This window comes from Melozone crissalis, unplaced genomic scaffold (genome assembly GCF_028551555.1).
Source record: "Melozone crissalis strain CALT ecotype California unplaced genomic scaffold, PUWL_Pcris_2 ptg000005l_1, whole genome shotgun sequence".
NCBI lineage: Eukaryota > Metazoa > Chordata > Aves > Passeriformes > Passerellidae > Melozone > Melozone crissalis.
In genome coordinates, this window is record NW_026535783.1 from 17,622,213 (window position 1) to 17,648,568 (window position 26,356).

At 36.4% G+C, this 26,356-nt stretch overlaps 1 protein-coding gene across 1 annotated transcript in view; it reads right to left on the reverse strand.

Moving 5' to 3' along the window:
- Nucleotides 1-26,356, reverse strand: part of SNX24 (sorting nexin 24) — an 88,628-nt gene that overhangs the window by 10,641 nt on the left and 51,631 nt on the right. The window contains exon 3 of the mRNA XM_054281612.1: nt 25,688-25,792. Within this exon, the coding sequence (XP_054137587.1) occupies nt 25,688-25,792 (105 nt within the window). The remainder of the gene's footprint in view (nt 1-25,687; nt 25,793-26,356) is intronic.

Sequence of the window (26,356 nt, forward strand, 5' to 3'; positions counted from 1 at the left end):
GTGATTTGGGAAGTGACCCCAGAAATACATTTTTCAAGTCATTGATTTCAGCTGAACTAAAAGTGCCATATTTTCTTAGAAAATTGTAAAGGGTATTTATCTCTTACTGTCACACTTTAATGAACTACTCTGTGCTTCAGGAGAAAAACCCACAACACAACACAACACAAGGGAAAGTCTGATGTTTACATCAGTAGAAATGTCTTTTTCATTGGAAGGGTGCAATTATTATTATGTAAGACAAATGATAAAATCCCAGATTTTTCTACCTTATCAGTTTCATAAAATCATGTTCCCTAAGGATGTCATTGATTAGTCGCACATGTTCTTTCAGTGACATCTCAAATACTTAATTGTCGGTTATCTTTTCTCCTTCAGTAAGTAAAATACAGTCACAAAATTGCAAAGGGACTTGTTCTGCCTTAACCTTAGCTAGATGCCATCATGCAGTGGAAAACAGTGCTAAAATATCACAGGATAATGCTCTCCAACAAGGAAGACATATAAACAGCATAATGATTTCCCATGAGTTTCTTTTTTAGAAAATTGTCACTAAAGCCAGGGTAAATGGTGACATATCTTCACAGAGGACACTGTGAAATCGAACACTGGCATTCTAGTTAGGCCCAAACCTACTCATCAGCCAATTATAACAGTAACTGAACATCTCGCTGAAAACCTGAACAAGACCACTTTGCTAACCTTCAGAGATCATGCCACAGATATGCAGAATTTTCTACTATTATTATTATTATTATTATTATTATTATTATTATTATTATTATTGCTGGTTTTAATAAAGAAATATTTAAAAATCAATTTCTTACAGTCATCTATCACAATTTCTTGAGGTTGCTGGAAGAACTGTGGGAAAGGGAGAAAAGAGAGTGGGAGCTGAGTTACAGGGTTTTTACAGACTTTTCAGTCGGGTTTAGTTTGAAAGGCTGTACTGTTAGGGTGAAAAAGTTCATGACAGTTTTTCCTCTCTTCGCAGGGAAAGATGCTTCACAATACCTAATTCAGTGGTGCAGCTAAAACGGGGGAAAAGAAAATCAATACATTCCAGCTACAGTAAGTAGGCTGGAGTGTCAGTCTCCACTGGGACCAAAATCCACATCTTTTAGAACATTTTAGAGTCTATATTCTTCTATTAACCTGCTTTTCCTGAACTGCTTTACACAGTCCCATGAAATGGTAAAAAGGTTATCAAAAGAACACATTAGCTAAAAACCAGGTAGACAAAGGAACCAGACTTGAATGATTAAGCTTTTCTTTTTTAAAGTAATAGCAGATACAATAATGTTTATAATATCCATTGTGAAGAACTATGAAGAAACTCACTCCCTTGTTCAGTGAGGCTTGTTAGATGTTATTAATTGGGATTAATTCTAAAAAGAATTTCCACTTTTCATTACTAGCACAAGTATTCACATATGTAAGAACAGAACAAGGTTATCAAACGTGCTTTAAAATCTGTATAAAGTTTCAAGAAGTATGCAAATACATGTACAACAACACAGAGGTGAGGCTCCATACTAGCCATGAGCTAATTAACACTCCCACACTGTGTATCAAAGGGAAGTCAACAGTAAGAGTGACATCCATGCAGTGGAGCTTTGAAAGGGAAAAAATACTGACTATAGGGATTATAAGACAAAATACATCCAATGAAGATTCAGAAGTTCCAACTGAACTATCTGAAATATAATGTAAAGTCACAAGAGTTTAAAAAAAGAAGGACAGAGGGGAACTGCACCTCTGAACCTCAAGACTGGAGGATACTTCCTGTGAGCTTAAAACTCCCCTCGTATCTCATGAGTGACAAATCCATCTACCACAGTAATCTCAAGCTATGCAAAGGATAAATTAGATGAAAAGGAAGCCCAATAGTTTAAAAGACTACTAGATCGTCAGTGGAAATATGTATGCAGAAATTCATGGCAGTGTCTATAACTTAGACTCCCAAGGCAGCTTACTGATTTTTGTTTAAAAATAGGTCAAAAGATGAGAGCACTTTAGATAGAAAGGTAGCTGAAAACACAGTTACAATTCCAACTAATATTTAACTACTAAGTGCAGACTTGTGGTTAAGCCTACAAATATAACCCATTTCATGTGAAAATAAAATATTGAATTTTTTTTCCAGAAAACTGGGAACATAATTTAGTGGGAGCAAACTGTGAACTTCTCTTCAGTAAAAGAGGAGACTAGTCCTTGAAAGATTAGAAACAAAGTGCAAGAATGGTTCCTTTGAAAAATACAAATGAAAGGAAGCGGTCAATACAATTTCCTGAGACACTGCTCAAAGGATTGGAGGTTAAGACAAAGCTGGATGAGAAATGAAGAAATCAACAGAGCAAAAGGAAAAGAAACAGGCAGAAAGGGAAAAAAAGGACAGGCCAAGTTAATGACGTTATAAAAACTTAGCAGGAACAAGAAAGGCTTTTAAAAATAAGTGACAGGAAAAAGTAATACAAAGAGTAAACATATCCACTAATGACAGACACAAAATTAGATGCTGATTTCAAAATGTGTAAATTGAAGTATTTTTCAGAAGTAATTGACCACTGGGGACATGAAAAACTAACAAGTAATAAAGACAATGTGAATAGTGGTGGTGATTACAAACGCGCAGGAATACCTTAGATAACTCTCTCTCCCTCTCTAACTATATATATATATAAATCAGTAGATCCAGAAAATATAGGAAGATACAGAAATTCTATAGTTAGGCTTGGAAAAGTTCTCTCAAGAGTACAGGGGAAGAAGGCTTATAAAAAAACAACCATATTTACTATTACCATACACAGTAGAATGCACTATTGTTTTCTAAAAGATTAAAAGAACTAAATACAAATATGCTATCATTAAAAAAAACCCCACTGAACATTCAGGAGAAGCAAGGTGCCTCACTTACCCAGTCCCTCTCCCAGGGCAAGATCCAACTGGCAGGAGTTGGATCTTGCAGCACCAGGATGCTCACCTGAGACAGATAGCATCTGAGATCTCTTACACAACCCCCCAGACCAACAGGGTCACTGGTAAATGCCAGAATTTCCTCATAAAACACTCTAGGTACAAACCAGCCACAAGAACTGCCTGCACACAGCACAATTCATATTACCAGAAGTGCATGTATTTTCCCTGTTCACAAAGTTTCTGCTGTTCACTACCAGAGCTTTATGAGACATCTGTTATCTATAAATTACATTTTGGAAAACACAAAGGAAAAAGATCACCAAGACAAATAGAGAAAAAAGAAAAAGAAAGATAAGTGTAAGAAATGTAGTTGCAAAATATAACACCAGGGAAATTTCAAAATTGGTATGTTTTTGCTTTCTGTCAGTCAGGTACTGCCCTCCTTCTATGCTGATCCTTGTGCATCAGGGAGAAGGTTGCATGGGAAAAAGAAGCAAAACCCTGCAACAGATCTGACCAGGTAATTAAATACTATCAAAATACATAATCTACTTCAGAGTGGAAATGTCAGTTCTACATTTTCCAAATATGCAAGTCCTAACCTTCTTCCTCTAAATATCAGGGTTTAGTGTACATCACTGTCTACTTAATATGTGACAACCTTCTTAGAATTGTAGACTTATTTAGGTGGGAAAAGGTCTTCAAGACCAACCCTTACCCAGCACTGCTGAATCCATCACTAAATCAAGTTCCTAAGCGCCATGTTTATGTCTTTTAAATAAATACCTCCAGGGATGGTGACTCAACTGCTTCCTTGGACAACTTGTTCCAATGCTGGACAACCTGTTCCTTAAAGGAATTTTCCCTCACATCAGATCTAAACCTCCCCTGCCTAAGTAGAGGCCATTTCCTCTTATCCTGCCACTTCTTATCTGAGAGGGGAGACCAACCCCCATTCTGCCACAACCTTCTTTCATGTAGTTGTATAGTGATCAGGTGCCCCCTGAGAAAAATTTTCTCCAGGCTAAATCTGCCCAGCTCCTTCAGCTGTTCCCCAGAGGACTTGTGCTCCAGACCCTTCACCAGCTCTATTGCCCTTCTCTGGACATGCTCCAGTGCCTCAATGTCCTTCTTGAATTGAGGGGCTCAGATCTGAATGCAGGATTCAAGGTGTGATTGTGATTCAAGGTGTCACCAGTGTCCAGTACAGGGGAACAATCCCTACCCTGCTCCTGCTGGCCACACTATTGTGGACACAGGCCAGGATGCCATTGCCCTTCTTGGCCACCTGGGCACAGCTGGCTCATGTTCAGCTGATGTCAACCAGCACACCCAGGTCCTTTTCTGCTGTGTAGCTTTCCAGCTTCTCTGCCCCTAGCCTGTACCACTGCAGGGGGCTGTAACACCTCAAGGGCAGGACATGGATCTTTGCTTTATTGAACCTCATCCAGCTGGCCTCAGCCCGTCAATCCAGCCTGTCCAGATCCCTCTGCAGAGCCTTCCAGCAATTAACACTGCTACCCAACTTAGTGTCATCTGCAAACTGACACAGGGTGCACTTAATCCCCCATCCAGATCATGGATAAAGACTTTACACAGGGTTCTCCCCAGCACTGAGCCCTGGGGATCAGCACATGTGAGTGGCCAGGAGCTGGCTGTAACTCCATTCGCCTCCACTCTCTGGGCCTGGCTGTCCAGCAAAGAGTATGTCTGTTCAAGACATGAGCAGCCATTGTGAAGCCATCAGCATTCATGACTGTGAGATTTAAACTCAGAATACCCACTTTACACTTCCATTTTCCCTTTTTTTTGAATCCTCATCAAAGCATTTCCATAGTTGAGATCATAAAACACAGAGAAAGGTATTTGCTTTTAACAGTAACACACCAGCAGGAGTACAGTATTCCTTCAAAGAAAACTTATTCATTTCTGGATTAACAATGGTGTATACCAGCTTGTTTATATCTGCATTAGAACCAGAGAACTAAAAAAATTACAGTAATAATGATGATGACAGTAACAACAATAGCAATAGCAATAATAATAATAATAATGATGATGATAGCAATAGAGTAGCATGAGAGAACTGGGTATTAAAGTGATATGCCTGTACCAGGAAGATAGTAATAACAATAAGGAGTAGAATTATTGGCAACAAAGATATACACATGTGAATGGAAACATATCACGGAACTGCTGTGACTGAAACAGAGAGACTCTGGATACATGCTTACTGACTATAAATAACAACAGAGGAAAGAGACCCTGTTTCAATACCTACTGCAGCCCTTGAAAGGACAGAGCCTACTTTCACTTCTAAAAAGCTTTCGACAAACCACACCCCCCCCCCCCCCCCCCCCACCAAAAGCCTTAAGGCAAACTCAGCAAAGATAAATAAGTTGTTACAAGATCCTTGCAAAGATAAATAAGTTGTTATAAGATAGGTTAGGAGAACACTGCTCCGAGTGATGCATACTGGAAAAAATGTAACAAAACAATGATAGACCTTAGAACGGCCATTAGCAATTGGGGGAGTGAGTTGCTGATGGCTATAATAGCAGTTTCACTTCTTTTTAGCTTCATAAGGAATCTCCCACAGCTCTAACTCATTTTGCTGGCTTGGCTCAGAAGGGAAGAGACAGATGTTTGCTAAGGTCTGAGGAACTTATCTATGAAAACAAGTCTCGCTTTCCACAAGAATGACAATTTCATGCAAATCTTGTATCAAAATTTAAAAGTCATCTGAGCATGATTTTCTCATCTGCATTATTTCTACAAGACACTGTAACAAAAATGCTATTCAACTCTACAATAACTTCTTATTTTGTATCTCTGACATTTTCTTGCCAGATGTTTTGGGTCAGGGTAAACTCTTGAGAAATGATTCTACATTCCCTTTGAAACTAATTAGACTAAGCAGCAGGTACCCACTCTGAAGTCCAAACAAGAGAATGTAGAAAGCCCAGGGAATTCACTTCACCTGGGGTTAATGAACTCAATTGTGTCATTTTTGCAGAGGTAAAACAGGGGTAACATAGCTGGCGAAATATATTTAGGTTTATATAATGGTGTTTTTTGGGTTTTGTTTGTTAGTTTTGAGTGTTGGTAGCCCTTTCAGCACAAAACACAGTGTTGAATAAGTACTCCAGGCTGTTTTGTAATGTTGGAAGTGTAGTTACAATGAAATTGGCAAGCTTTATTTTAAAAATACTGAAGCTTACTTAAATTTTAGTCAACAAGAAAATACATGCTGTGTGCAAGACATTTACTTACCTTAATTAGCAAAAGAAAGGTAAAAAATCTGTGCGTAGGGCTGAGTTTTTTGGTTGGGTTTTTTTGCGTCTGAATAGTTAATATACTAACAATTTACTCTGATATCTTGATTCTGTACTTGAGGGGTGATTGCTAACAATGGCAAAGAAGCACAAAGTATATTGTGACCACTGACAAACTTAGAAATGGAGAAAACAAAGAAAACTGGAATCAGTCCTAACAGCACAGACAGATATCACAGGTATAGAACTAGAATATGAATGTATTTGTTTAAATTTGTGAAAGCAAAGGGCCTTCTCCTAGCAAGAGAAAACCTTGTTTAAAAACACACACTTATCCATGTTCTTTGTATTAACTGCTGTTTGTAAACATTCTTATGTTTCAAACATTTTCATAGCCCCACAAGCAAGCAAGACCAAATCAACTTAGAACAATGCAATAAATGCTGTGCTGATAGTATTAGCAATTGATTAAAAAACATCTGTTTTCCTTGCTTTGAAAAACACTCATAAGGAATGTCTACTAAGTATTGGAACCAACAGGTTAAAGTCAAAGATACAAATAATGTCTTCTTGCCTGCTTATGCTATAGAAACATCATAAGAAATGGTCAAGATGTAATGACACTTAAATATATGGACATTAAAGCATAAGACAGCATTTCATAAATTACACAAGCAAACTGAAATCAATGTCAGAGAGAATAGTAGTATATTTTTAACAGATGCTGATATGCATGTTTAAATTAAATTCTTGATAAGTAATTAACTCTGCTCTCTAATAACTAACTCTGCTTGACAATATTTTGCCAGGGGTCATTACTCAGTCATTATTTTCATTAAAAAGAAACACAATACAAAAGAAATAGAGGACAGTAGAGCAGTCATAATGGAGTACATTATTTATTTTCCTAAATAATCTAAGAACACGAAAATGCTCAAGACTGTCCAAAAGCAACAGTAAGCATTTCTTGCAGTAAGTCACTGCAGAACAGTCAGGTGAGCAAGAAAGGCTTTAATATGAAACACTTCTCCAGTTTTGTCACCACGTGTCTGAATTTAGCTCTCACACCACAACACTTGTGGATCTTGACAGATGTGTTATTTCTATGTGAAAAGAGACTGATCAAGGACTGTACCCTGATCCTCAACATCACCCTCTAAACTACTCTGTCAGGAATAAGACTACAAATTAATTAAAATGTTTTGTCTTAGAACAAACATGCCTATACTGTATTTGCTGACATCCTCTTCTATCACATATCTGCATTTTTTTAAAATCTGCCAAAGAATTAGAGATCTTGTTCATGCCAAAATTCTGCATTAAATATCATTCCACATACATTTTCAGAGAAAGCTGACTTTGTCATGCCTGCATGTCCTCCATTACAGGAGAGATCCAGCAGCAAATTATTAAATTCTGTATTCTTCAGTTAAATTACCTGTTTGCATAATCAATCCCAACATATTGCAGTATGATTTTGTCTTGCTAATGAATCAACAGTCCAAACATGAATAAATCAAAAAACCACAGCAGTTAAGACTAGTGGTGTGGAGCCTGAGATGCTAAATTCTGGCTATTTTTAAAATCCTAAGTACTTGCTTGCTCAAGAATTCAACTGCATCAGGAATTAATGTCATCAGAACTGCCAGAACTGGACAAAGTAATTCCCTTCCTCTGCAAACACAGAACTCCTGCTTTTCGTTCACACAAGTCTTCCCTGTTTTTCTTGTAGAAAGACCACAACCTTAAAACAATCCTCATAACCCCCCATTCTTCCTTTTTTCACTCCTGCCACCCTGGCAAAAAAAACCTCACTTCTCTTTCAGAGAAATGAGCATGCCTTGTTACATGCTGCTCTGTAACTATAGGAGCAAATCAATAGCAGCTGAATGCCATCTGCTTCGGGCAGCAGAACAGCACCAAAAGTGTGAGCAATGCATCTTCCCTTATTGAAAGGTTATTTTATGCAAGTAAACAATTCATCGTCTTCTTGCACGCTTGATGCTCATTTACCACTTTTGATCAATAAAATATGCAAAACAACAAAAAAATTGAATCCTAAGAGTAGTTCTGATGCCAGTGTGATAGGTAATCAATACCAGGTCTCTGTTCAGTAAGGCAGCCAGTAGGGTAACTCCTTTGTTGTATGAACCCAAGAGAAAGTGTGGAAATGTGCCTCATACTTATAAAACACAATAAAAGAGTGAACAACACAACTTCTATCCTGGAAATTAAAAAAAAAAAAAAAAAAAAAAAAAAAAGGGAGGAAAAAGAGGGAGCCACTATTTTAGTTGTGTTTTCCCCCTAACTATCAAACATTACTAATGTCAACTTGCTTGATCCTTTCTTGCAAAGAATCAGCTGTTATGGTGTTGCTAGAGCTCCACTATCATTACACAGATATTTGGTTAAATTGTGGTCATTACAATTGGACAACAAACCCTCTTCCTTCTGAAGCTGCTCTACCTTATTAAGCCTCAGTTTTCAATGTATTTATGGTTCAGGTGAACTCAGTTTTTCTGTTAAAAACAAACTGCTATGGGAATTTCTTCTGCACAGTGTTTCTTTTAGTCAGACCACAAACTGCCTTATTACATTAAGCCTCTTGACAATTGATTCGAGTAGAATACTTCTCTCCCAACAAAGAAAACAACATCATTTTTACAGATACTGCAGAGCAAAACCTCCAATTTAAACAGTTTCCTAAAATAACATAAAATACTTGAAATAACAGCTGCTCCCCACAAATGCTCTCTAGTTTAGTGTACGAGATATCCTAACATTAAAAAAAAATTAAAATTACTCTCTCCTTTGAAGAGCAATTTTACAGATTGTATCACAAAGCCACAAGTTAAGCTGCACACTCTGTATTCTGATCCGCACTTCACACCAAATTTTCTTCAATCTTCTTTCCTGCATATTTCTAGAAACACAATTATCTGGGTATGTGACCTTTACATACATTTGGTTATTTGAACTGAAAAAAAAAGCTTGATATTCTTCTGTAGAAGAGTATCTTATGCAGGGCTTTCATTTAAGAAAACTAATCAGTACAATTAAAAAAAAAACCAAACCCAAAATCAAAAAACTTTGAATTTTAAAATATTTGCAATGCAAAGACATTTTCCAATGCACAGGCTTTGAGAAAAGTTCTATTAAAATAAAACCAAGAAATACTGAATAAAACCCTATTTCACCATAAGATTATAACCAAACAGTAACTTGTAGTCAAGCAGCAGTACTTCTACATAAGAAAGGCAAAAAAAATTCTCTCATTAGCAGTTCAGTTCTCATTATTATTGCAAAAAGAAGGCAACTGAAAGAACATATCTGTAAATCAATGTGTATAGAATTTTTAAGGTAATTACTGGTAATTAAAAAATAACATATTCACACATGTGGAAAAAGTTCCTCTGAACAATCAATGAAACTTACTGAATGTAAGATAGATTTGGGATTAGGATTCATTTAAATAGGTGAATTAGAGGCAGGTTTATAAGCGACAGTTCAAAATTTTTCTTTTATTACCTTGTAAGACCTCAAACATTAGTAGTGGTAACAAGCAATCGCCCCTCCTGTATAACGTAGTTTGGATCATGTTCCTCCTGCATCCCTTCTTCAAAAATGCTTATGAGTTTATATGAACTTCAATATATGGCTTGCACACATTTATAGAAGCCAAAACAACTTTGATCAAATTAATAATACAGAACATAGTAGTGAAAGTGCAGTAGCTTGGAGTCAATGACCCAACTAGCAGCAAGGGTATAATTTAAAGTCAGAAATTTCCAGTGCATGCACCGTTAGCCACAGTGAACCTGTTACTGCTCTAAAGGGAATTGTTTGCCTCTTATTAGATTTTCTACAGCACAGCCATAAGTGATAAATGTACTGCTGTACTCACTGTCAAGTTAATCAATGCTGCCAAAGTTTTGTTGACCTAACAGTAATCCATAAAGTGAGCGGCATTTTCTCTATCCCTATGACATCTCGGTCCTCAGTGGGGATACAAATCTTACAACAGCTTCTCAAAAAGAAAAAAAAAAAACAAAAACAAAGCAAAGCAGGGGGAAAAAAGATATTTTCAAAATTCTATCTTTAAATTAGCAGACTGTGAGAATGCCTTGCTTCTCTGACAAATTGCTTAAAAATGATGGCTATACAAAGGAATCAGTTTGATGACTAAAATACTAGCAAATGGATGACTTCATGGAGGATAGAGCCTTGCCTGCTAAAGAGAAGGTAAAAAACAGCTTCATGAGTCTTTCACAGGAACAGTTGTGAACACAATTTACATGTAACTATAGATTAGTGCACTGGTTGGAACAGAACACATTGCAGCAATTCTGAAGACAGTAATGTGAAAACAATAATAAAAAATCACCACCAATAAAACTTGTCTATTGCTGTGTCTAGCTGTAATTCACAGTCCATGTGAGGCATCACCACTAGAAAGACGAAGAAGTCAGGAAACAATCCCTGGTAGAACAAGCTGCTCTATAAACAAACTGCTGCCATGCTCTCACAAGCAATTATAGACGTATGAAATATGAATTGCCATTGATTTTTCTTCTAGAGGTCACTCTGCTCCATGTTTTACGCAGTCTAGGCATTTATTTGGGTGGCAAACTGACAAGTTTTAACAGAATTAACAGAGCAATGTAATCCTTGCTCAATCACAGATACTTCATTATGGTTCTATTCCTTGACACTTGTCCCTCCCAAAACTTACCAGCAAGAGATTCCTTCATAAAAGTGAGGAATGATGCAATTACTTGTGAAAAGAGACCATCCTAACTTGGTCAGTGAATGCTTATTTACCTTTCTGTGCTGATGGCACACAAGTGGCATCAGCTGGAAGGCTGCACTTGTCACAGCATAGCAATTCTGTGAACAATGTTCTGATTTGGTTAAAAACTGTCCACATTCTTGTTATTGAAAGAGGGATAACTTCTCCAAAACAGAGAAAAAATATTGCAATTTAGCCTCCTAACAGAAGCAGAAGAGTTGTCTGTATTTCCATTAAAAATTAGCAAAACATTAGAATGCTGCAAGAATGCCAAGATGTTCTCTATAAATCCCGTATTTTTGATGCTATTTTCTCACTTAGCAACTACTTGATGTTCCTCACTCAGCAACCAGAGAACTACTTAATTATGGTCAGTAAACTCCACAAATAAGGCTGAAATTGAGTATCACAGATTAATGAATCATACATATATTCTGGCATTTTAGACAGCAATCTTCCTTATTTCTATTACTCACTTTGGCACAAATATTTGGTCTCCATGATTTCCATACAAGAAGAATTTGTAAAAAAACGCGGTGTTGCACCTTTTCTTTCCAGTGGTTATTATTTCTCTGAAGGCTCTAATTTACTTTTTAAGAAAGCTGTGGTATCTGAAGCTAGGTAAAAGTGTTATTTAAGTCACACCTCGTGGTGCTTCAATGAAAAGGCAACACAGTACTATATAGAGTGGTACAGAAAGATTAATCAAACTCTAGACTCCATGATGAGCAAATAAAAGTGAGTATGCCACCAGATGTGGATGTAGTGTAACAGTTCAGAAAGGATTTATAGTAGATCTGAAATCCACAAAACACCTATCGTTGTCTCTTGACTGGCCACAGAGATGACCTTCAATACATGATCATCAGAAGACAATACTAAACTGACATGTAGATTGAATTGAATAAGATTGAATAAAGTCAAAGGGACAAAATTAAATATCAGGGGGAAAAAAACAGAACAAAAAAAGGTTGAAAGATGGAGAGCTGAAAGAATCTGAAGTTGAAAGAATCTGCTATAGATATAAAAAAAGATAATATAGTGGTTATAACTGGCAAATATGCTACAGGAAAAATAATTTACATGTCTCCATACACACAGTAACAAACCCATCAGTCTAGTCTGATGACAGACTTCTCTCTGACTTCCTTGGTGAACATCACTGCTCTGTAAAACTGGGCAAAAATAATTGACAAACTAAAGAAATTTCAATTATTTTTGAAATATTTGCCACTTAAAATTTGGGTTGAGATGTCAAGCCTGGCTGCTGGATCTCTTCACTGAAATGCTGTTTATACTTTTACATTAATAATACAATTCCTGAGTTTCTGCATTGAACTCAGTTATCAAGAGCCTCCTATAACATTAGAGGGCGAATTTGTCATAAAACCTGCTAATCTTTATTTCCAATACTATGAAAAGACCTCAATATTCTGTGGTAACTTACTCCTGCAGTACCTGTTCTTGTAATTCCAGCACTTAAAACTGGATAACTAATTCAGGTCACATAATTAAACTTGCCTGAATTTGATTAATTATAAAAAAATTCCCCCTGTAAGGCAAGTAAGCACTACTGCATGGCATTTAAATACAATATCATTACAGAAACACAAATTGCTTCTTAACTGTGAAGTTATACAACTGCTGCTGCTGAAAACTCTTAGCACATATCATTGCTTGACCTTGACTGAGTCCAAATACACTGAGAAACGTCTGATGGGATAATGTGGAGATGGCTGCTTAAATGCTGCTGGTTGCAAGACTGCAGACTCTGAATTCTGTGCATGGCCATTGTTCCTGCATACTCTCCTGTGGCTTGGTGCGTGCTTTTCTTTATGAGTGTTACACCAGAAACCTTTCCCACTGAACTATGTGTGAGACTGGATCCCACAGTGAAAGTGCACTTGAAGATCTGGAGAAACTAAGAGAAGTTTCACCTATCTAATTTCTTCATCTATTTTGGGAGATAATCTGAGGTTTTCAGAATCCAGCATTAAGGAGAAGCTGCTCAGAAGACCATGGTTACACAGAATGCAGCTGTGATCTTATTCAGGTGTGACTTGCCAGCAAGGATACAAAGAAAAATACTGTAAATTACCTGTATTCAAAGTTCTGTGTCTGTTAAAGCATGCTTGTTATCATCAGTTCATGAGCTGCATTGACAGCATACTATCATGGTTATGAATGTTGAATTCCTCTAATGATGATGATATTCCAGAAATAAAAAAATATGAAGCTCAAAAAAATGGAGGATGAACTCTCCCAGTCAGATACACATAAGTGGAATGACATTTTCTCAGAAGGTTTTATTGGGAAAGTTATCACTGACCTTTTCATTTTCCTAGAATAGATGTACCCAGTGGGTTGCAACAGCATAAGAAATAAGATTTTTATCCAACCATTTTAAAACTGTAATTCTGCAAAAGTAGACTCCAGCTATATTGCTGCTGTAAAGGCCAGAGATGCACCACACAAACTGATGCTCTAAGAGAGCAGTTTTAAAAGTTGTGGCAGCTGGTATATTTGTGCTGTCAATTTATGGGAATGATGTCAACACACAGAGCAGCAATACAACTTACCTAGCCAAGGTAGTTCTACAAAAACTGAAGAAATCAGTCTATTTCATGTGCCCCCTTCTTGATGGAGTAGATTACTCCAAAGCAGAGTATACAAAACAATTATCAACAAGCAAAAAACTCGTAAAACAATTTAAAATGTATTTATACTTGAAGAGTATGAGTTTATTTCAATATCTAAGGTGGCAGAGAGACTTTCTCCTCATGATGATGCGTGCTGTCAAAATGCTGACACCAGCATTCAGGTGCTTTTTCTATTTTGTCATTAAGAGAAACATCCAGAGGATGCAGAATGATGTTTGCACCATGTGGACCACTGCAATTTGGCATGCACAGGCAGCTGGAAGAAAGGAACAACCATCCAAAAGGCATAGGAACACAAACCTGTACTAAAAGGGAATCAAAATACAGTGTGTAAGCTAAGTCTCTACCAAACAGAGGGGTTACTGATGATTAACATAAGCAAAGCACACTTGGAGATTACTGTGTCTACAAACACAAGTGCTGAAGTATATGCAGGGCTTTCTTATGCTTTAGATGCTATTAGAATAAATCTTCTGATGTTTCTGAATTGTATGATCTGTGTTTCTTCCATGTCTTTTATTTCTGTATCACATATAAAATTTTCCTTTGTGCTTAGTGGCTACTCTCAACTCACTTTTGCTGCATCAGTGCTTCTTACTGCTTTACGTAAAATTTGCATTCATTGATAATGTTGGTTCAGCCTGTTATACTGAGCTTTGAACTAATTGCTCTCAATTAATCTGTTCCACTCTTTGATAGCTTATTTATCAGATTGGGAAAGATAGATTTAATGGTGCTTGCTGGAAACAAGTTCTTTAATTGGAAATACCTGAGTGCTTAGCTCACTTCGTGCTCTGGCAATTAAGGACAATTTGGAAAAGCGTTTTTCCCCCTACTTGATTAGATATCCAAAGAAGCAGACAAAACAAATGACAACACCACCTAGCAATATTGGTTAAAATAAAAGCCCAGCAGCCAAATTACTTACTATGAGAAATACGAACCATCCCCATCAATTCCAATGCTGCGTTACATTCATTTTGCTGTATCTTTGCCTCCCAAGTAGGTAAATGGCAAAATTTCTTTCAAAATGCATAGCTCTATGCCTGCCTCTATACAATTATCCCTTTCCACAAATAAGCCAAATCAACAGAAGAAATTATTTTTCTTGATTAAGCTCCCAAATTTCTCTTGGGATGAAACAAAACAAACAATTAATCTTTCCTTATTTGTTCTCAGAAGAACCTGTATCCCTTAAATGCACAATAACCAGGGTACCTGTGGCAGGCAGTCGGCAGCAATTAGGCTTGTGCTGAAAACGAATGGACTAGAGTCAGAATGCCTAATCTGCTGAGAGTTTCTACAGGAGGGCAAGGTTAGACCAGGAAAATTCCCTTGCTGTGGAAACACTGTTAAAAATTACCACCTGACTTCAGCATAATTAACAAGGTTTGGGAATTTATATGAACTGAGTAATTGAAAAGAATTAGCAAGAGATATATACATTAATCTTCGCCAGTTACAACATGCCTAATGAAATTAAAGGTTCTACTTCTGCTTCATGCTTTGTTTCTGCAACCTTTTTTTATCTACAGAAGAAAAAGTATATTAGATAAAGACAATTTTAAGAAATTAAAAAGAAGAAACTGCACCACAAGCCTCAATTTTTACATCAATGCTTGAAAATTTTCTTATATATAACTCAAAGCGTTTATCAAAAGTAACCCTGGAAGTTTCTTATTTTAATGTCCATATTTTCAAAGTCTACAGAAAAAATCCATATCAGAGTTATAAATTTAGGCATCACTCAATGTGTTTTTGTTTGCAAATGTACCTTCACAGAAATCCAAGACTATCTCAGTCAAAAAATTCTGCAAAGAATGGGTTTAGTAAAATGAGCTTTTTCACATGTAACTAAATCTATATTATATTTGGAGAACACAGACAATAAGCAGGAGGAAAAAAAAAGACAATCAAAAATGATACGGGTAGAGATAGACAATGTTAGAGAAGATAACAAGCATTTGTTATTCTTCGAAGCTACCCATGACCACAGGACCTTCCCCCCTTACTTCACCTTGAAATCCTTCAACAACTTTCAGAAAGGAGTCATCTAAGACTGCATAAATGCCAAGAAAAGGCAGCACACACACAGACACATGGGAATTACACCTAATGCAGGAGCATTCAATTTACTGCAGAACCAAAGATGAAGGCTCACTACTCTGCCATAACCTGTCTGAGGAAGACTATTTGCCTCTTCCTCTGCTCACCTCTCTTAGCTACTGATAGAACAGCTCTCATGTTTTGCTTACCAGTCCTTCTCGCAAAGAATTCTTCTGTTCCTATGCTCCTTCCTTTCAACATCTAAACCAGAAGTTCAAGAATTACTGCTTGTTTATTTCAGTATCTTTCTGGTAATCCCCTGTGATTAGTTCCACAGCTTGTTGGGGTTTTGTTTGCTTGTTCTTCTGTCTTTTTTTTCAGAATAGTCTATGTTAAATGATACAAACTATATTGGACAATAAAGTTATTATGGCACACTAGAATCAAGCTTTAATTCAGCTTGCTTATGTATAAGGATTTATTTAACATTGCTTACACATGTAGCATGATCCTACACTACTTTTTCCCCCAGAAGGAGTTCTTTATCCAAACACATAATAAACGGTTCAGTTATTTCATATTTTGTTTTCCTCCTCTGGTTTCCAAACACAGGCTGTGTCTTATGTGCAGATTCAAGTCCTGATGTAAAAAAAGAATTCTACACTTCTTCATGAACACTTTCTCCCTGCCCTCATGTGCAATTTATAAATGTGTAAAGAATATTAATGGTGGATCTTCACTCACACAAAGAGTGTATGCAAAACAATGCTACCAGATTGCATAAGGTCGATGCAATCTAGGTCTAAACTATATTCTAAATTAGTGCTGTATACTACTGAACAACCTTAATGAAACATAGTGTGTTACACTACACCTGCAATAATAAAATACTCCTTCAGCAGAAAATAAGTTTATCCCTTTATTAGCAATTCATTAACTTTACGGACTAATTTTGAAGAAAAAGCCCTTAAGATTTACCTTGCTTTGAAAGTCCAATTTAAAAAAGCAATAATCATTTGTATACCTAAATATAAGAATTACCTTATGTAAAACAGCACAGAAAAGGAACTAAAAATGTTTTTAAAATGCTATGGATTGATTAAAAAGATGGGGGAAACCTGAATCGTTCTACCAAACTTCAGGTGGTGATAATAATACTGCAGGAATTACTGCCCCCTTCTTCCTTTATTACAATGGACAAACATTTTTTGACTTCCCTCCACCTTCGCCAAAGACCTTAAGGAAATCTATTAAATATCTATTAAAGAAAGAGAAAATTTACTGCCTACACATCAAATGTGGAGCTGCATTCAGGGAAAGGAAGGTGACTTCTTTTACCATAGCTAAATGAATTGTCTCATACTTTAGTATGGGATAGTCATCAGCAGATTAGAGGAGTGTGCCAGCCTGTGAGTTTTAATACTCATAGTTCTGCTTTCATAGACTGTGACTTAGACAGAGAACTTAATTTCTTGCTCTCTCCTCTTAAATATTTTCCACTTATTCTGAGCATGTATAGTCATGACAGAGACCAATTCTCACTGTATGGAAGTGCATGATTAGTACACTTTGATGTTCATCTTAACTTTGGCAAAGAATGTAATACAATATCATTATGATACACAGTATAATGAAAAGGGAACAAGCACTTAGACATGGTTCCTAAATCTGTCACAACTACTAATGTAAGTTCTGCGCTTAACTGATTAAAATTTATTTTGATCACTCTAACACGTAAGAGTAAAATAAGCGAGTTCATCCAGCACAATTCTATACAGCAAAACCAAACAGATTATTGAAGATGAAGGAAAAAAATATTAATCATAAATCACAACACAGCACAAGTTGAAAAGCAAAAATTTAACTCCTAAAACACAAACCAGGTAATTTTCTGAGCATTCTTGAAAAATGCTTTAAATAATTCTTCATAAATCTCTGCAGACAGACACTTAATAAATGGGTCTCCTTTAAATTATCTACAGAATTATTTTGCTTCCCTGTTTTCTTTGGCTTTCTGCTTCCTCTTAACAAATATGCAATCCTGCATGTGTCAGGCACGCTCCTTTAAAATCCACAGCCATCGAGACCCAGCTATGTATCTTTACCACCAAAGAAACATGTATGCACAACAGAATCTTAAAAAAGCTGGTCACAGCAATGATGGATTTAAGTTATTAACCGATCAAAAAAAGATGGATGGTGGTCTGCTTTTCTTAATCTACATCATCATCTAGATCTATTTAAGGATATGTGGTACACTAACAAACTTAGTTAAGGTTTCGATAAAATCAGTAGAATAATCTGCCCTGTTACATTGAGACTGTATCGATCAATAAAATCACTTGTACTAGGAAAGTACTGTTAAGTACTGACAATCCCAGCCATTAATATTATTTAACACTCTGCTCACAATCTTTAATGAGGACAAAGAACATTTTGCCTTTTTATACTTATCATACCATTGCTTTTCGAACTCCTTACAGAAGCTGTTCAGCCTTGATTCTGCACACTAAATGGAGTTAGAGACAGAAGACACTGAATAATTTTGGATAATTGAGAGAATTTTCAATGTGATTAATAGATGTGGGTGATTTAACAGACTTTCCAGCAAAACATTAGTTAAATCTTATTTCACTGAATCCAACTTTTTTTTTTTGCAACTTTCTAATGCTTGGCCCTTTCTTCTCAGCATATTCTCCTTTATTTAAAATAAAACTGATTTCCAGAAACAGCAATCAGGAAGATAAGCATCTCTTCTGGACTTGATGGGAATTTTTTTTTCCGCAAATAAGTCAATTTGATCTTAAATTCGTTAGAAATAGATCCTAACAGTGAATGCGTATATAGGACAAAGGAAAGGACTGCCTCTTTGTGGTGCCTAATGAATGATACAAGGAAGTCAAAGTCATTTCCATCCACTCCTGCTCACAGACATGGGGAATGGTTAAGCAGAAGCCTAGTGGGGAAAAAACCCCACAGGTTAGGCACACAGAGGATAAGGTGAAGAAAAAAAAAAATAAGCCCACATTTTGCACAAAATTTCCATAGCTTAAAATTTCAACCTCTGAATTCAGTTTTTAAGTATATAACCAATTACCTCCCATGTGTAAAGCATTTGGTCTGAAAAAGCCTTTCAAGTGGCTTTGCACAGTCACATCACCTGCATGCCTCTTCATTATCTATCTCTCTCTCTCTCTCTCTCTCTCTCTCTCTAGATACATCTCAATTATTCAAATATGTCTTCTCAGCCACATAATTAACTCCTTTTCCTTTTTAGATAGTGGTCATGATAGATACAGGGTTCAGTTCTCAAAAACACATTAATGTTTGAACAAACATAGTAACAACCTGAAACACAAGTGTGTCTCTAACTACTTTAAGGATTATATAAGAAAGGTCATTGCTTCAGACTAAAGATCCATTTAGGACTGTATCCCAAAATGGCTATAAATGGATACCAATGAAGAGTATAAATGTGCAAGACTACCATATAAGACATTTTTCTTCAAAACAAAATCAGCTTCAAAAGTTATTTCCAACTAGCGGACCTTCTATGCTTGACATAGGCTATCCTTTCATAAACCTGTCCAGCCTTCCAGTTGAACTAACTCAAAATTTTGTGTTCACAACACTCTTTGGTGAAGGTACACAGGTATGTGGGAACAATTAAATGCTTGATACAGAATGGATTTTTGAAAATACAAAGGAAGAAAAATTGTAATCAATGGACAAATGTGGTGAATGAACATGGACAGGATGGATAAATGTGATGAATGTGAACTGCACAGAAATAAAATTTAAATAGTTGCATGATCATTGAATAATTCTAAGATCATTTTGCCATTGCATTTCCATAATTAAATAGTAAGCAATTTGATTCCTTTTTGTTGGGCAAAGGCAATAAAATGTCCCATAAAAGTGCACCTATTACACACAGAGATCTCAATAATTCTAAACATCTCCAAAAGCACCAGTCACCTCTACAGCTATTACATATGTAACATCAAAAACTGTTCCACTTAGAAAGCATTTACACATTACATCTGATACTAGAGGTCTGTATCAGCTTAAGCCACAATCAAGATCTTCCTGTCTTTATATGAAGTCCTAGTTTTTGTTCTGCTGAAGAGAGCTCACATAACTTTTATGTACTACTATGGGATCATTTTTTCCACTACTTCAAAGAGAAGAGAAACAATGAAAAACCGTGTACATCACCAAGCATTTCTTTTCCCCAAATGAATTTCTTTTCTTTTCTGATTCTACTCCTACTCCAGAGTTCGGAAGCAGGATTTCAGCTGCAGTTACAGAAGGCTATTTGGCTATTGAAAAGCAAAGCTCTAGCAAACACATTATGTGGAGTACTTGCACACTAGCATCAGGAGCCCAGATGCCTCATTTTAGAGCAGAGATCTCTCCAGTCTTCTTGACAATGGATAAAGTTATAAATGTGTGAATTCACATTCCTTCTTGTTAGAACAGCAAGAGGTCAACAGAAATTGAATCAGTTAAGCAGTGAAGATCTAATGAAGCTCCTCATAAGGTGATGGAAAACTTTCTTCTTCACAATTTGATAAAAAACCCTGAGAAATCACATTAACACAGCCCTCAGAATGATAGTGAAAAGGGACAATGACTGAAGCTTGAAGAAAGCACAATTCTTATCCCCAGTTGAATATGAAATGCCATATTAAGTTTGAAATGCTCTGCAACAGAGTTTTCAAATCAACAAAAAGAACCTTTCAGTATTTTTAACTGAATCAAAAACTTTTATGAAGTAATGTCACAAAATTACATCAACTTAAAAGAAAATAGTACAAAAAATTTGTTCATATCCACTATCCCGTCAGGAAAGACTATTTACTTATTTAAACTTTACCACAAGGAATTATGCATCAATGCTTATTTAAGTAATTAAAGAAAATCACAGTGGCCCATGAAGAAAAGACAGCTTGAGCCAAATTTTCTATATTGACAGTTTGTCCTCTGCAGTCTAACTACAGAAATAGCTCATTTGTCCTCAGTTTTTGCAATTGCAGTTGAACTGTTCCCCCAAAAAGAGTAAAAAAAAGCAATATAATAATGTGTACTTTTCTTCTTAATATTTCTGATGAGCTTACTCATAAAGCAACTCTACATTATTCATTACATTATTACATCCACTGTTTTCCTAACTCCACCCTGCTGGAGACTAAGACAGCTAACGAGTATAGAATTGGATTTTAATTTCTTAAAAGAAAAATTATAACAGATATGGTTTTACTTATGGTTTTCAGGAAAGATTGGTAGTTAAAATATTTTTAAAGAGAATTGCTTTCTGAAGAATACTGAAATATAGGTCAAAGTGCTTCTCAGATCTCCAGATTATTTCCTTAAATGGAAAACAAATTTCTAGTCTAGTTTCATAAATGCCATAATTCATTTTTAAGATTTGGATTCCTGAAACTACTGGAATGTTGAAGTTCATCAAGTCTTCATGTCTCACAGCCAAGGAGCACTTTAACCAATCTTATCTCCAGGAATCAGGACTGTTCTCTTAGTAAAAAAGTTCAAGAATAAATAAAAGGCAAGTATGTTTTCTTGACCTCAGCCAAGAGAGAAATATTAGCTCTACATATTAACTCTGGTTAGAGACGTATGTACATAGAGACCCTACATTTATACAGAGAACTTCAGAAGGTCTACAACTCTCTGTTTTATATTAGAGCCTTGCTAGTCAGAAGAAGAATTTCTTCAGGTCACCCAGACCACATGAAATGAGTTAGTACTCTGAAATTAATAAAAAATATGGGCCTCCTTCAAAATCTCTCCCTATAAGCAAATTATTTCAGTGAAGACTTAGCAGCAGCTATCAAGTCTCATACTGAGGTGTGGGTGCCACTTCAAAGTGAATTCTGTTAACGATGCTTGTTATCTTGTTGGACTGATGATATCAGCAAATGATGAGATTTCTTTAGCCCAAGGGGGTTGAAAATATCTATTCCATTGAACTTTAAAAGGCAGACCTGTCAAAGGGCAAGTCCCTGGGGTAGACAGACTGGATGGCAATAACATCCAGTGTCAGCTTACTGGGACAAGGATATGACCTAACTCCAAATGAGCAGGTGGCTAGATCAAATTCTTCCCCATTACCAATTCACAGGAAATAAGCTCTGTAAAAACTGCTTCTCCAATAGTATATAATATAAAATGTATTTGTAACAAATACTGATCTGATCCAAAGCAGCTGCAGCTGCTCTGATAGCCAGTTAGATGAGGTCCCTCCAGTGTCACCCCTCAACGTTCAAAATAAGACTCCAACTACCTGTTCACTTGATCCATCTACAAAATTACTTACTGAACTCAGACACAGTAAAAACTGTGGGAGTTCTCAAGTGATTTATATCTTATTTAAATACACATACAAATCAAATTACATTTCTGTATTTCTTTGTGATAACAGTCAGTCCAAGACTGGACTGTGGATGAAAAAAACCCAAACCAAACAAACACCATCCAGAAGCTACAATGCTAGTTTATCAGCGTGCTTCATCATCTTCCACACTTACCTTTACCTGGTACTTTAAAGCAAATACATTTATCTACACTCACTACTCTGAGGGGTCCCAGGCTTTCAGGGCAGATCCTTTAGGCAGCCCTTCTCAAATTATAGGCGCCTTATACAACCAGCTGCTTAAAATCCTTATCTTCTACCTTTCTTCAACACAAAGCTCCTCATGAAGCTCATCAAGAGAAGATATTTCTAACCATAAATAAATATGAAGTCCAAATCTTCATGCATACTAAAACTACTATCAAGACAGATTTTTGTGAGCAATAGTGTAATCCAGTGATTTATTTTACAGCTTTAAAATCAAAACCACCAGGATTCTCATCTCTGCTGTACTGCAAGCTACAAGCTCAGATATACAAGTAACTATAAAGTTACTTAGTCAATGGCCACTACAAGGCAGTAAAAGCTGGTTAAGTACTCTTCTACTGACAGTAACAGGTGTTTTGAGATTCAGAGGAGACCAAGGGGAGGCATCATTTTCAACATCCTCAGGAGGGGAAGAGGAGGGGTAGGCACTGATCTCTTCCTTGAGGTGACCAGTGACAGGACTTCACAGAATGGCCTGAATTTGTATCAAAGGAGATTTAAGTTTGATATCAGGAAAAGTTCTTCATCCATAGGGTGGCTGGGCACTGAACAGGCTACCCAGGGCAGTGGTCACAGCACCAGCCTGACAGAGCTCAAGAAGTGTTGGGCCAAGTGCTCTCGGGCACATAGGGTGACTCTTGGGGTTCTGCTGTGCAGGGCCAGGAGTTGGACTCGATGATCCTTGTGAGTCCCTTCCAATTCAGTTTATTCTCTGATTCTGTGTTTTTCTTATGTAGCAAAGACTAAATCAGCCCAGCTTAAGTGCTTTGTGCTGTAGTTTAAGCTCATGCACAGAGACATTTACCATGATAAACAGAGTAGTAATAGCTTATTTCTTCATACTAATTTGCTTTAATGTTTGGGGCCACAATCTGTCATTCACTTATCTTTGCATCTGTTTCCTCATTAATAAATTAAACATAATCCTTCTTTCCTCTTGTCAGTCAGTTGATTGTTCTCAGTATTCACAAGGACTCTGTAAATATTATTATACATGCAGTTGAATTACTAAGCATATTAGTGCTCTAGTCAATTGTTTCACAGTATAAAAAACAATAGTAGCACATTCCAGTCAAACTTGTAAAATATGAAAGTCTTACTTAAAAATAGTGTAGATAAATCATTCTTTCAAAATTAGATTAAAATTGGTCTACTATAACAAGAAAAAGTTCTGACGCAACCTTTCAAAAATAGAAGTAAAATAAGCAGTCTTATGACAATTAGCTGCCAGTGCTACTGATACATTAAAAAATAATAAATAAATAGTCTTTGTAGCTCACAATTTAATAATACTTCATTTATTTGTAATTTTGCTGCTCTTCAGAAAGATATAATGAAATGTTTCTGAGCTCCGGTCCATCCACTCCAAGAAACAAACAACTTGTGCTGCAAGCATTTAAAAGGGCGGTTTCATCATGAAAAGGTCACAAAAAGTAACAAGGTCCTGGCAGCTGCAGCACCTTCTGTCTTAGACAGAGGAATGTCTTGCTTTCTTTATTACTTAGTAGAGAATGATTCTACTACCCTCATTCCATGTCAATATTTTTATCTGCATTTAATTACAGACAACGATTTAGTTGAAAATATCTTAAGAATCCAATACGGATAGACCTTGTCAGGTACAGGTCTGTATTTGATGACCATCTGCATGGTATGAATTCATTGAACATTACATCTATGTAATAGCTCAGTAATTGCATATGGTTCTGGCTGATTTTATACAAAACAATTAATGACTGGCATGTCTTCATAAAAGTTTATCTGCTGCACAAATGTCTGGCTACAAGCACCACCACTGACTAGTGACAGTAGTAGCCAAACAACTCCTATAGATAAACTGTCAGTAGTACCACCTGAAAACATGTTTGCAATATTTTACATAAATGGTGTTAAATAAAAAACTGATCACATTTTCTGAAATTGTAGTATATTTCTACACTGTGCTTTGGCAAATGCTTAGCACTATTAAAAAATGTCTCATAACTGAAGTGCCTTACTATGAAATTTTTATTGTCTAGAACCAGGCTCTAATTGTCTTAAATGTTAAAATTTCACTGATGGTTAATTCTGCTTTCTACTAGTGGGCACAGAAATTAATTACTATGACAAAAGTATTAACAACTTTTCTTCTTGTTTAAATTAGTATGCACATTGGTATGCATACAACTTAGAGGCTTGTCATGTTTTTAAACAAATGATGCCCAGCAGTCCCTTCCAACCTAAACCACTGCATGTTCCTATGACAGCCAACAGCAATAGAATAGAGAAAGAGTTAATTCAACGGGCAAGACTGCAAAAGAACAAGAATTGACTGACTCTTCCAGTAGGGGGAGATGTTCTTTTACAGTTCATCAGCAATTAAAAGTAATAACCAGATTACCTCTCTACCTTTTTAATGAAATCAGCTGCTTAAGACTAACTGGTACATGTGCCTTGGTAATGATTATGTCCAAAAGAAAGTTGTATGGAAATCAGAAAAACCAAAAATTCACTGCAAGAGGCCAATGTGAGTAAAAATAGGAGACTCTTATTCTTGCCTTCATCCCAAAACAATTATGTTTTGACACATTATTTCTATCAACCCCTTCAGTAAAACAGCACTTGGATTACTGTAGCTGAAAGTGCAGTGAACTGGGAACATGTTTAGAGGAACACCTTCATGTAGCTTTGCCACCAGAGAAACAGCTGTGAACGTACACCACAGGACATTTTTTAAAGCAATCATGGTGACAACAGAAATTCCATTTATTAAAAATGAATGGGATTTATTCCCGATATATTTAGACGTCTATACAATTGCATCATTCCTGAAGACTCCTTTTATTGTCTTTATCAAAATCATGACCCATCTAGGTAGATCCCAAGACTTAGAGCAAATGTCCAAACCAACTGAGATTAATATGAGATAACAGGTGCCTATTTCACCTAGAGGAACAATTCATATACAGGCATGTACAGCAGAGTGATATGAATTTAATGAGCTGATGCTTCCCTAGTCTGTCTAAATAGAGGTGAGCTAACTGAAGCCTCCTTATAGTTTTTCTGCAACATTTTTGATTGGTATAGACAGAACAACTTTGGAAAGAATAACATTGTTTTCCCCATTTTAGGCAGAAGAAAATGAAGGTTCACCAAAGTCAATGAGCAGCCTTTGGAAAAAACAGGAAAAAAAAAGCAAAACAGTCTGGATTTCTAGCTGGTAGTTCTGCTAAGTGAACAGAAATCACTGCTGCTGGTAAGTATACAAATTACTTCCCACTTCTAAAACCGCCTATCAGTAAAATGCCACACTTCCTACTTTCTAATGATGTGAAAATGGATGCTGCTTTTACTCTCAGCAGGCTGCAAGGAGACACACCTGCAAGTACAACTCCAAGCCTTGTCGTCGCTGCTCCAGGACCTTGGGGACCCAGTTTCTCACATGCTTTGAAGGGATCTCTGGTGTTCTTATGAACTTCTTGAGCTGCGAGAAAGAAAGACAGAAAGAAAGAAAGAAAAAGAAAAAGAAAAAAAAGAGCATAAAAACCTATGTATTAAGGACAACAGCATGGAAATGAAGTTACTTACAATCATCTCCTTGAAATAATAACAGCTGTCATACCTACAGAATGCAGTTAAAAATCTTCACTTCCAGTTGCCCTGGATAGTAAAGAGGAACCCTACTAACAATTTTTTGTGACTAATAGCCTGAAAATGAAATGGCAACCACTACATGAGAATATTTGAAATTAGATTTTCCCATTAGTCTACCTGGGACAATACCTCACAACATTACCATGACATAATCAGAAATTACCTTGCTAAGTGCAGTGAACACACAATAATGGCTTTTAATTCCAGACTTAGGCAGTTATAAACAGGTGTGAAAAGTACAAGGAGGCGTGCAAACCATTTCTCTAGAAAGCTGGCAATCAAGAGAGAAAAATATTGATGCTCTCAAAGTGTATCAAGAGATGGACAGTCTGTGTTTAATATCTTACACAGAGAAACTGCAAGATTGTCACTGATTATATTTCAAAGACAGCTC